The 12,488-nt window shown below is 44.8% G+C and overlaps 1 protein-coding gene across 1 annotated transcript in view; it reads left to right on the top strand.

Annotated features, from left to right (window-relative positions):
- LOC306926975 (cyclin-dependent kinase-like 5) overlaps positions 1-12,488 on the top strand; it is a 215,329-nt gene that overhangs the window by 185,241 nt on the left and 17,600 nt on the right. The window contains exons 16-18 of the mRNA XM_079506534.1: positions 1-39; positions 3,226-3,352; positions 4,177-4,285. The exon at positions 1-39 is cut by the window's left edge and continues 67 nt beyond it. Coding sequence (XP_079362660.1) covers positions 1-39; positions 3,226-3,352; positions 4,177-4,285 — 275 coding nt within the window. The remainder of the gene's footprint in view (positions 40-3,225; positions 3,353-4,176; positions 4,286-12,488) is intronic.

Below are 12,488 nucleotides of genomic sequence, written 5' to 3'. Positions count from 1 at the left end.
GCGACTCTATGCCCAGGAGGGTGGGCAGCTTCTACAGAGGTAAGAACAATGACTCTATGAGGGTGGGCAGCTTCTACAGAGGTAAGAACAGCGACTCTATGCCCAGGAGGGTGGGCAGCTTCTACAGAGGTAAGAACAGCGACTCTATGCCCAGGAGGGTGGGCAGCTTCTACAGAGGTAAGAACAGTGACTCCATGCCCAGGAGGGTGGGCAGCTTCTACAGAGGTAAGAACATACAGTGACTCTATGCCCAGGAGGGTGGGCAGCTTCTACAGAGGTATAAGAACAGTGACTCCATGCCCAGGAGGGTGGGCAGCTTCTACAGAGGTATAAGAACAGTGACTCCATGCCCAGGAGGGTGGGCAGCTTCTACAGAGGTAAGAACATACAGTGACTCTATGCCCAGGAGGGTGGGCAGCTTCTACAGAGGTATAAGAACAGTGACTCTATGCCCAGGAGGGTGGGCAGCTTCTACAGAGGTATAAGAACAGTGACTCCATGCCCAGGAGGGTGGGCAGCTTCTACAGAGGTAAGAACAGTGACTCTATGAGGGTGGGCAGCTTCTACAGAGGTAAGAACAGTGACTCCATGCCCAGGAGGGTGGGCAGCTTCTACAGAGGTAAGAACAATGACTCTATGAGGGTGGGCAGCTTCTACAGAGGTAAGAACAGTGACTCCATGCCCAGGAGGGTGGGCAGCTTCTACAGAGGTAAGAACATACAGTGACTCCATGCCCAGGAGGGTGGACAGCTTCTACAGAGGTAAGAACAGTGACTCCATGCCCAGGAGGGTGGGCAGCTTCTACAGAGGTAAGAACATACAGTGACTCCATGCCCAGGAGGGTGGGCAGCTTCTACAGAGGTAAGAACATACAGTGACTCCATGCCCAGGAGGGTGGGCAGCTTCTACAGAGGTAAGAACATTCAGTGACTCTATGCCCAGGAGGGTGGGCAGCTTCTACAGAGGTATAAGAACAGTGACTCCATGCCCAGGAGGGTGGGCAGCTTCTACAGAGGTATAAGAACAGTGACTCCATGCCCAGGAGGGTGGGCAGCTTCTACAGAGGTATAAGAACAGTGACTCTATGCCCAGGAGGGTGGGCAGCTTCTACAGAGGTAAGAACAGTGACTCTATGCCCAGGAGGGTGGGCAGCTTCTACAGAGGTATAAGAACATATGGTGACTCCATGCCCAGGAGGGTGGGCAGCATTTTTCTGTTTGTACACATTTGTATTTTTGAGGGGGGCTAGCCCCTCCTATATACAGCTTTTCTGTCCTGAACTCCTGAACATTTACCATTGATAATGAAAGGAGAATTTACGTCATATGTGTCTGAGCAAATAGACATGTTACGTCATGATGATGTACGATGATAAGAGGGCCCCTTACTTCACACGGGTGTGATTTTTCCTTTTTTTAGGGGCACTATCCCCTCCTTTTCCCAGCTTTGTGTGTTTGTGTGTACCACATTTTAGATGATTTGATTGGCTGAGCACGTATAATGATAATGATAATGAATTTTATTTATATAGCACCTTTTTAAAACAATGTTCCAAAGTGCTGCACAGAGCAGGGTGAAGACAAAACAAAGGAAAAAATACATCAAGTCAAAAAACAAAAACAACAACAAACAAAAGCAAATACAGCAAAATTACAGGAAATACAGTAACAAACTTTAAATATGTACAGTCGCGTAACATTTGGTGTAGAGGTACGTTTTTAATTTAGACTTAAAAACAGGCACGGAGGGTGCTAGCCTTAGCTGTGTCGGCAGTGCATTCCACAACGTAGGTGCACGGGCAGAAAATGCCCGATCACCACGAGTAATTAAATTAGTCCTAGGGACATCAAGGAGGGCCTTATTTGACGATCTAAGGGTGCGATCTGGTTTGTGCGGGGAGAGCATATCAAGGATATATTCAGGGGCCATTCCGTTTAAGGCTTTGTACGTGATAAGAAGAATTGTAAAATCGCACCTGGAGCCCACAGGCAACCAGTGAAGGCCAGCTAATATGGGTGTGATATGGTCTCGTTTTCTCGTGTTTGTGAGTAGTCGGGCGGCAGAGTTCTGTATGAGTTGTAGACGGGAAATTGCTTTTTTGTTAAGGCCGGAGTAAATGGAGTTGCAGTAGTCGAGGCGTGATGAAATGAGGGCGTGAATTGCTTTTTCAAGGTCAGGGGGTGAGAGGAATGATTTAATTTTTGCAATGTTTCTCAACTGAAAATAGCATGATTGCACAACTGTGGTTATTTGTTTATTGAATGATAGGTCGGAGTCAAAGATCACACCCAGGTTGTGGGCTGCAGGTGTGATATTTGTGGACAGGGAACCAAATTGAGGGTGGAGGGAGAGGGTTGAATTAGAAGGGCCAAATAAGATAATTTCAGATTTGGACTGGTTGAGCTGGAGGACATTTTGTGACATCCAGTCCTTGATGTCGGATAGACAGGCTATGAGGCATGATATATGATCTGAACCGGGTTTGAGTGGGATGTATAGCTGAGTATCATCGGCATAGCAGTGAAAGTTGATGTTGTGTGAGCGAATGATGTTACCAATGGGGAGCATGTAGATAGAAAATAGCAGTGGACCTAGAATTGATCCCTGAGGGACCCCACATGTGAAAGGGGCCTGAGTGGAGGAGGCCTCTCCTATGCTGACGGACAGGGTCCGGCCTGAAAGGTACGAGCTGAGCCAGTCCAGTGCCACCACTTTAATACCCACCCAGTGCTCAAGTCTGTGAATTAAAATGGAGTGATCTACCGTGTCAAAAGCGGAGCTAAGATCCAGGAGAAATCCCCGGAGTCAGCAGCAAGGAGTAAATCGTTTGTGACTTTTAAAAGAGTTGTCTCAGTGCTATGGAGGGTGCGGAAACCTGATTGAATTTTTTCAAAAATGCTGTTAAAATTTAAAAATGAAATCAGTTGATTAGAAACAACTTTCTCTAAAACTTTGGATAAAAATGAAAGTTTGGAAATAGGTCTAAAATGATTAAGAACGAGGGGGTCAAGAGATGGTTTCTTCAAGAGGGGCTGTACAACGGCCTTTTTAAGGCTGGAAGGGAAAACGTATGATGATGTATGGCGATAAGAGCGCCCCGTCACACACAATTGATTAGTCTGATTATGTGAGCTCGTCGACTATCTCAGCTGTGTGTTTTATGATTGATTAAATGTATTCTAGTTTTAATGCAGTGTTTCACCCGTCCTTGTGTCTTTGTAACAGTACCGTCTCCACGGCCCGACAACTTCCATGACCCCAGGAACCAGGTCCGAGGCTCCGGTGTGCCTGGGGAGCCGGGCGGCGGCGGCCTGGCCAACCACTCCAAACGACAGTCAGCCTTCGACCCGTGGTACGCATTATTATATTACACACAACCTCAGGGTGTTAGAGGGGCAGGGGCTGAAATCCCATCTAAAGAGGGCACTTTTGGACAGAAATTGCAAATCTACAAGCTCTCAGCGCGTCGAGAGCTTGTAGATTTGCTATTTTCGGGGCGCAACCCAGCACTCTTGTTGAGTGGTGCAAACCACTCCAACAGCCAGCTTTGTCTGTATGTTTGTGTACCTGTGTAATAATAATAATAATAATAAACTTTATTTGTATAGCACCTTTCATACATAAATGCAGCTCAAAGTGCTTCACAGGGCAGGACACAAAAATAGAATACAATAGAATACAAATAGTGTACGTGTCTGTGCACAGGTGAGCATGGTTACCATGGTCACTGACATTACGTCAGACCACAGCTGATCAGGCTATATAAGACCTTGCACCACTCAGTTCACACGGGTGTGATTTTTACCAGCTTTGTCTGTATGTTTGTGTACCTGTGTACGTGTCCGTGCAATGTTTGTGTACCTGTGTACGTGTCCGTGCACAGGTGAGCATGGTTACCATGGTCACTGACATTACGTCAGACCACAGCTGATCAGGCTATATAAGACCTTGCACCACTCAGTTCACACGGGTGTGAATTTTGTTTTACAGACGGGTAAAAGGGGAGGGGCTGAAGACTCCTTTGATGCGATATGTCTATGTGTGCATGTCCCTGCACAACCGGTTCTCGGGCAGTGTATCACAAACGTTGTCATGTCCAGAACCCCCAAATTGATAAGAATTTGCCAGCAGACCCACCAGAGCCTCCTCTTATATCTCTCCTCGTCTCCACTCCAGGCCCGGTCCGGAGGCTGGGGGGGTTATGAACCCACCAGAGCCAGCCAAAGAGAAGGAGAAGCAGGGCTTCTTCAGAGCAATAAAGAAGAAAAAGAAGAAGTCCCAGCAGGTGAGTCAGTGAGCGCTACAGTCTGTATGGAATGTATGTCACACTCAGTGCTACAGTCTATATGTATGGTCGGTACGTCACTCTCAGTGCTCCAGTCTGTATGTATGGTCGGTACGTCACTCTCAGTGCTCCAGTCTGTATGTATGGTCGGTACGTCACTCTCAGTGCTACAGTCTATATGTATGGTCGGTACGTCACTCTCAGTGCTCCAGTCTATATGTATGGTCGGTACGTCACTCTCAGTGCTCCAGTCTGTATGTATGGTCGGTACGTCACTCTCAGTGCTACAGTCTGTATGTATGGTCGGTACGTCACTCTCAGTGCTACAGTCTGTATGTATGGCCGGTACGTCACTCTCAGTGCTACAGTCTGTATGTATGGTCGGCACGTCACTCTCAGTGCTCCAGTCTGTATGTATGGTCGGTACGTCACTCTCAGTGCTCCAGTCTGTATGTATGGTCGGTACGTCACTCTCAGTGCTCCAGTCTATATGTATGGTCGGTACGTCACTCTCAGTGCTCCAGTCTGTATGTATGGTCGGTACGTCACTCTCAGTGCTCCAGTCTGTATGTATGGTCGGTACGTCACTCTCAGTGCTCCAGTCTGTATGCATGGTCGGTACGTCACTCTCAGTGCTCCAGTCTGTATGTATGGTCGGTACGTCACTCTCAGTGCTCCAGTCTATATGTATGGTCGGTACGTCACTCTCAGTGCTCCAGTCTGTATGTATGGTCGGTACGTCACTCTCAGTGCTCCAGTCTATATGTATGGTCGGTACGTCACTCTCAGTGCTCCAGTCTATATGTATGGTCGGTACGTCACTCTCAGTGCTCCAGTCTGTATGTATGGTCGGTACGTCACTCTCAGTGCTCCAGTCTGTATGTATGGTCGGTACGTCACTCTCAGTGCTCCAGTCTGCATGTATGGTCGGTACGTCACTCTCAGTGCTCCAGTCTGTATGCATGGTCGGTACGTCACTCTCAGTGCTCCAGTCTGTATGTATGGTCGGTACGTCACTCTCAGTGCTCCAGTCTGTATGTATGGTCGGTTTGATTGATTGATTGATTGAAGAATTTATTAACAGTTTGCAGAATTACAGTACATTTCAAGCACAAACTCAATACAAAGGCTGTTAACTGTGAGTGGACGACCCAATTAAGCATTACACTTGTTTCCAACAGGGTCCACCATGTTCAAATCATCAAAACATTTAGAGACGTACAAATAGACACTTCTATAGACAGAACAGGAATTCATCAAAAAGGAGGTAAAAAGGGAAAAGAAATATATACAGTGAGGGGAAAAAAGGGGGGGGGGCGGGGGGGGGATTCAGATTTTACGGGGGCCAGTTTCGAATTGCAGCCATCCGTAGGTGCCCTTTGAGAGCGGTTTTGAAGGAGTCAAGGGATTCGCATGTCTTAATGACAGTTGGTAGGGCGTTCCACATTTTGGTGGCATAGGAGCGAAAAGAATTTAGTCCCTTGTTTGTGCCGAATCTGGGTTGTACATGGTTCGTTGCACTCCCTCTGGTGTTGTGGGTGTGGACTTCGTTAACATTAAGGAAGTATCTAGACAGGTACATGGGTATCTTGGTGGTGTATCGAATCTTGTGGACCAGACCCATTGCAAGTTGCTGTACTCTATCGTCGACCCTAAGCCATTCCAGCCTGTCGAAGTGGGCAGGGGTGAGGTGGGTTCGGGGGGCTAGATCAAGTAGGAGCCTGACCAGTTTGTTTTGGGAAGTCTGGAGCCTGGTTTTAAGGGCCTTTGAGGTGCTGTGGTACCAGGAGGTGCATGCATAGTCAAAGAAACCCTGTACAAGGGCTCCTGTTAAGGTCTTCAAGGTGTTTTTGTTGACCAGTGAGGAGATCCTGTAGAGGAATCTTGTTCTATGGTTGACTTTTTTGATTACGTTGGTGGCCATTTTATCACCGGAAAGATTAGCCTCCAGGATGGAACCTAGGTAGGTAATTTCATCTTTACGTGTGATAACATTGTCACCCACTCTAACCAAGAAGCCATTTGCCTTGCTGAGATTACTAATAGAGCCAAAGAGAATGGATTCAGTTTTTCCCAGGTGTAAAGATAGTTTGTTATCAGCAAGCCAGGTGCAGATTCTACCGAGTTCAGAGCTGAGGGCATTTTCAACCTGCAGTTTGTCCCTGTCCGAGACCAGCAGTGCTGAGTCATCTGCGAACAGGAACAAGTTGCAGTCACAGGCTGAAGTCATGTCGTTTACATATATTAGGAACAGTAGAGGCCCTAGTATGCTTCCTTGTGGAACGCCACAGCTCACTGGGAGGGGGGGGGACAGTGTTCCGTTCACTTCCACCATCTGTTCTCTCCCCTCCAGGTAGGATTGCATCCAGCTCACTGATGTGCTATCGAAACCAATTGCTTTTAGCTTGTTAACCAGTATGGAGTGGTTCACGGTGTCAAAAGCCTTTTGGAGGTCCAGCATGACCATGCCGCAGTATTTGCCAGCGTCCACCTCTTGTTTGATGTGGTCGCTCAAATAGAGAAGGCATGTGTCAGTGGAGTGGGATGTTCTGAAGCCAGATTGGAACTCGTACAATAATTTATTAGTGGCAAGATACTTTTCAACCTGTTCATAGACAATTTTTTCCATCACTTTCGAGATGGAACTAAGAATAGAAATAGGGCGGTAGTTGCCGGGGTCTAATTTACTCCCTTTCTTGTGCAAGGGGGTTACTTTGGCCAGTAACGTCACTCTCAGTGCTCCAGTCTATATGTATGGTCGGTATGTCACTCTCAGTGCTACAGTATATATGTATGGCTATGTACGTCACTCTCAGTGCTCCAGTCTGTATGTATGGTCGGTACGTCACTCTCAGTGCTCCAGTCTATATGTATGGTCGGTACGTCACTCTCAGTGCTCCAGTCTATATGTATGGTCGGTACGTCACTCTCAGTGCTACAGTCTATATGTATGGTCGGTACGTCACTCTCAGTGCTACAGTCTATATGTATGGTCGGTACGTCACTCTCAGTGCTACAGTCTATATGTATGGTCGGTACGTCACTCTCAGTGCTCCAGTCTGTATGTATGGTCGGTACGTCACTCTCAGTGCTACCGTCTATATGTATGGTCGGTACGTCACTCTCAGTGCTACAGTCTATATGTATGGTCGGTACGTCACTCTCAGTGCTACAGTCTGTATGTATGGTCGGTACGTCACTCTCAGTGCTCCAGTCTGTATGTATGGTCGGTACGCCACTCTCAGTGCTCCAGTCTGTATGTATGGTCGGTACGTCACTCTCAGTGCTCCAGTCTATATGTATGGTCGGTATGTCACTCTCAGTGCTACAGTCTATATGTATGGCTATGTACGTCACTCTCAGTGCTCCAGTATATATGTATGGTCGGTACGTCACTCTCAGTGCTCCAGTCTATATGTATGGTCGGTATGTCACTCTCAGTGCTCCAGTCTATATGTATGGCTATGTACTTCACTCTCAGTGCTCCAGTCTATATGTATGGTCGGTACGTCACTCTCAGTGCTACAGTCTATATGTATGGCCGGTAAGTCACTCTCAGTGCTACAGTCTATATGCATGGTCGATAGTGATGGTCAGTAAGTCGAGCATGTCTGTATGTCACCACTGTCTGTCACATACTGTACATGTGTGGAACCAAGTGTTACAATCAGAGTTGGCTTTGTTTAAAAAAAATAAAAATAAACAAAGGTCATTTTCTTAATCACATACCAGTGGTTTTCAACCCTTTTCAGATCAATGTCCATTATGTATTCTGCATCTGAGCCACGGACCATCATTTGAGCCACGGACCACCACTTCATGAGATCTCAGACACAAAGCTTTTTGTATTTTGTTGTCGTTGGATAAGATTTTGTCCACAATTCCGTGCTAGGAAAACGTTACAAAATATATCAATTATTCTACATTCTCTAATTGTGTAGACTTCTTGTAAATTAAGTAATGCAGATGTTTAACAATAATTTTACTCTTGAGGCTCACAAGAATGAATGATCTATAAGGGTCCATTTGGTTAACTCTTGATCGTTTAGCTGCATGGGGACCACCTGGAACCCCCTCAAGGACCACTGGTTGAAAACCACTGTCTTATACGAAAAATAAAGAAGCAACCTACAATCTCACAAGTTGCAAATGCATTGTGACGAGTTGTGACTTTTAATGGTCTTTGAGCTTGTAAACCAATCTCCCAGCCATCCCCCCCAAATACAAGCAAATCCAACCCTGGTTGTTGCACTTGTTAAACTGTCAATTTCTGTGTTCCGGTTCCTTGTTGTACCCTTTCAGAGTAGAGGTCTTCACGGGTCCACAATGTCGGCCCACCACTCTAATGAACATGTGAAATTAATTCCTAGATGTTACGGAGATCTGACTGTTTGATCTTTATTTATCTTGAACATAAAAAAAGTACAAATAACAGTACATCAACACAATATCAATCACATCATTTTTTTTTTGTTCAAGAAGGGACAGAGAGAAGCAATGCTTATATTGTCCAGCCCCCTTCTTACCTTTACATATATTGTAAAACAATATATTATAATACAAAACAATGTATATAATAATGATAATAAAAAATAATAAAACCATTTTATTACATACAGTAATTGTAAATCCATTTTATTGAAAGTAATAATTTAACTAAGTAATAATCTATAGTAAAGAATAAAAAGACATCACAGAGTAAAACTAATCCTAGTCAATCAGCTGTTCATAGTTTTGCAGGAGTGACTGCTTATAGCAGTGCTTGAACTGTTTAATATTTTTACACAGTTTAATGTCTATGTCAAGATTATTCCAGAGTGTAACACCATATATTGAAGTGCACTTTTTTTTCAGTGTTGAATGAATAATTGTCTGTTTAAAATTGTGTTTGTTTCTTAAGTCATAATTACCATCTCTCTCCTTAAAAAGTTTTTGAATATTCACAGGTAAACATTTATTCCAGGCTTTAAACATGATTTGTGCAGTTTTAAATTTCACCAAGTCTGGGAATTTAGGAATAAGATTTTAAAAACAGGTTATTGGTATGATCAAGGTATCCTGCTCCATTTATTACCCGTACTGCTCTTTTTTGTAAAGTGCAAATCTTTGTCAAAGTGCTTTTATAGGTATTGCCCCATACTTCTACACAATACGATAGATAAGGGTCCACAAGTGAATTGTACAGAGTGTGTAATGGTTTCCTATCCAGTATATGTCTAGCTTTACCCAATATCCCTATTGTTCTTGCCAGTTTGGAACACACATATTTTATGTGGGATTTCCAGCAGAGTCTGTGGTCAATTAAGACACCCAGAAACTTGATCTCATATACTCTTTCAATCTTTACATCATCTATTTCTAAATTAATTTCTATATCTCTTTTCCGATTTCCAAATATCATAAATTTTGTTTTACTCAGGTTTAGTGATAACTTATTTTTGTCAAACCAATGTTTTAATTTTGATAGCTCAGACTTCAATACTGTTGTGAGCTGGTTTAAATCGTCTCCTGAACAAAAAATATTTGTGTCGTCGGCAAAAACAACTAGTTTTAAAATGTTTGATACCTTAAAAATGTCATTTATATATAGAATGAACAATTTAGGTCCTAATACTGACCCCTGTGGGACACCACAGGTAATGTTTAGGTTCAGAGACTTATAATTTCCCAATTGGACAAATTGTTGTCTATTACTTATGTAACTTTGAAGCCAATCAAGCGCTGTCCCTCTTATACCATACCTCTCCATTTGTCTTACCAACAACCCATGGTCAATCGTGTCAAATGCCTTTTTAAGGTCAATGAACACACCCATTGCATGTTTCTTATTATCAATACAACCTGTAATCTCTTCTACTACCTCCATCAAAGAAAAAGAAAGAAAATGCTCTTCTACCAGAGTAGATAATAGCTCTATGATGCTCCATAATGGAATGTAGCTGCTATGTATATGTAGCAGACAATAATAAACAGTGTTGTACAGAGGTGTTTTTGGGGCGGTTCTGGACAAACCGTAGGTCCGACCGACTCGACGCCGGGCACTGCACCTCCTGCGGTGGTGTGGAACGTGTGTGTCGGATTTGAAGTCGGTGGGGCGAACGGATCTCGAGTTACGTGGATTACACACAGACAGACAGACAGACAGACAGACAGACAGACAGACAGACAGACAGACAGACAGATGATGCATTTATAGATAGATGTGAGTAATTACAATTTCCAATACTTTTACTTCACTACATCTCACATCCAAATATTTTACGTTTTACTCCACTACATGTATTTAAAATGTTTTTTTTGCGGCTTTCGCCTTTATTTTATATTTTTTTATAGAGGGACAGACAGTAGGCTGACAGGAAATGGGGGAGAGAGATGGGGGAGTGACATGCAGTATAAAGGCCGTCGGGACCGGGAGTCGAACCCGCGGCACACTGCCAGACTCGGGCTACCGGCCAAGGTGCCTGGACCGCTGAGCCACGGCCCAGGCCTCAAGGTGCCTGGATCGCTGAGCCACGGCCCAGGCCTCACTACATTTATTTGATTATTATTATTACAAAAAATACATTAACCACTTCACCCCATATACATTTAGACCATTTGAAAATAGCCGATCTACAAGCTCACAGTGCGTCGCGATGAGCTTGTCATCATTTGAAACTTGAAAACTTGACACATTCTATGGATGTATGGAGTATTTCTACATTGAAATATTGATACTTTTACTTAAGTAAAATGTGAGTAATGTGAGTACTTTTCTCACCACTGACAATAGGAGACACTTTGATCCAGTCACTGAACTCAGCATCGCTCAACCTGTTATTTTCCTTCATATATTGCGCTGCAGTAATGCGATCCTAGGTCAGCCTAAATGTCACGACAGCGCTTCATGCTTTTATTTCCTGGCCAGAGCTGAGGTCAGGTCTTCTCGGATCCACTTGGGGATTTCACCCAATGATAAATGGACCTGCTGTAGGACTCGAGGTAATAGAATCTGAACCGAGTGACCCCAAACCTTCTGGGTCTGAGTCATAGCCTGGGCTTTATTTATTTTTGTTCGGGTAGAACCGTGAATAGGGCTGCAAGTATCGATCGATGTTAAATGTTTCGAAATGTGGACCTCTATGGGGACCTACCACGGGTCACGGACCTCTATGGGGACCTACCACGGGTCACGGACAAAGTCAGAGAGAGAAGGATGAGGGTGGCAGGGCACTGCGTCAGGCACCCAGAACTAGAGGCAAGTAAATTGACCCTATGGGAGCCAACCCAGGGCAAAGCCAGGAGGGGAAAGAAGCGTACCATCTATGTAGACGTGCTGCAGCGCGGCAGCTTGGCTGACAACACTGCAGAGCTCAAGAACCTGATGTTGGATAGGAATTTGTGGAGGGCAGCGATCCAGGAATCCCGAGTTGGTGTTGGCTAGACCTCACTCTGGCAGCAACTAACTAAACGTTTCGAAGTCCAAAAATAGGTATTGATCACTAACGGAGTATTATTCTTTTATTAAATGATCGATTATATCGTCTCTCTGTCGAACCCCTATATACACACATAGACTATTACCTTTCAACATTCAAACAGCAAGTAGCAGATTTACAAGCGTTTCAAGCTACTTCCTTGTGATGCTTTTGTGTGGCGCTGTAGTCTGATCAAGGGTTAGCGTTAGCGTTATGGTTTGTGTGGCGCTGTAGTCTGATCAAGGGTTAGCGTTAGCGTTATGGTTTGTGTGGCGCTGTAGTCTGATCAAGGGTTAGCGTTAGCGTTAGGGTTTGTGTGGCGCTGTAGTCTGATCAAGGGTTAGCGTTAGCGTTATGGTTTGTGTGGCGCTGTAGTCTGATCACGGGTTAGCGTTAGCGTTATGGTTTGTGTGGCGCTGTAGTCTGATCAAGGGTTAGCGTTAGCGTTATGGTTTGTGTGGCGCTGTAGTCTGATCAAGGGTTAGCGTTAGCGTTATGGTTTGTGTGGCGCTGTAGTCTGATCAAGGGTTAGCGTTAGCGTTATGGTTTGTGTGGCGCTGTAGTCTGATCACGGGTTAGCGTTAGCGGTATGGTTTGTGTGGCGCTGTAGTCTGATCAAGGGTTAGCGTTAGCGTTATGGTTTGTGTGGCGCTGTAGTCTGATCAAGGGTTAGCGTTAGCGTTATGGTTTGTGTGGCGCTGTAGTCTGATCACGGGTTAGCGTTAGCGTTATGGTTTGTGTGGCGC

Source organism: Electrona antarctica (assembly GCF_951216825.1).
Source record: "Electrona antarctica genome assembly, chromosome: 7".
Taxonomy (NCBI): Eukaryota; Metazoa; Chordata; class Actinopteri; order Myctophiformes; family Myctophidae; genus Electrona; species Electrona antarctica.
Note: the sequence above shows the minus strand (reverse complement) of the source record. Positions and strands in the feature narration are given on the sequence as shown.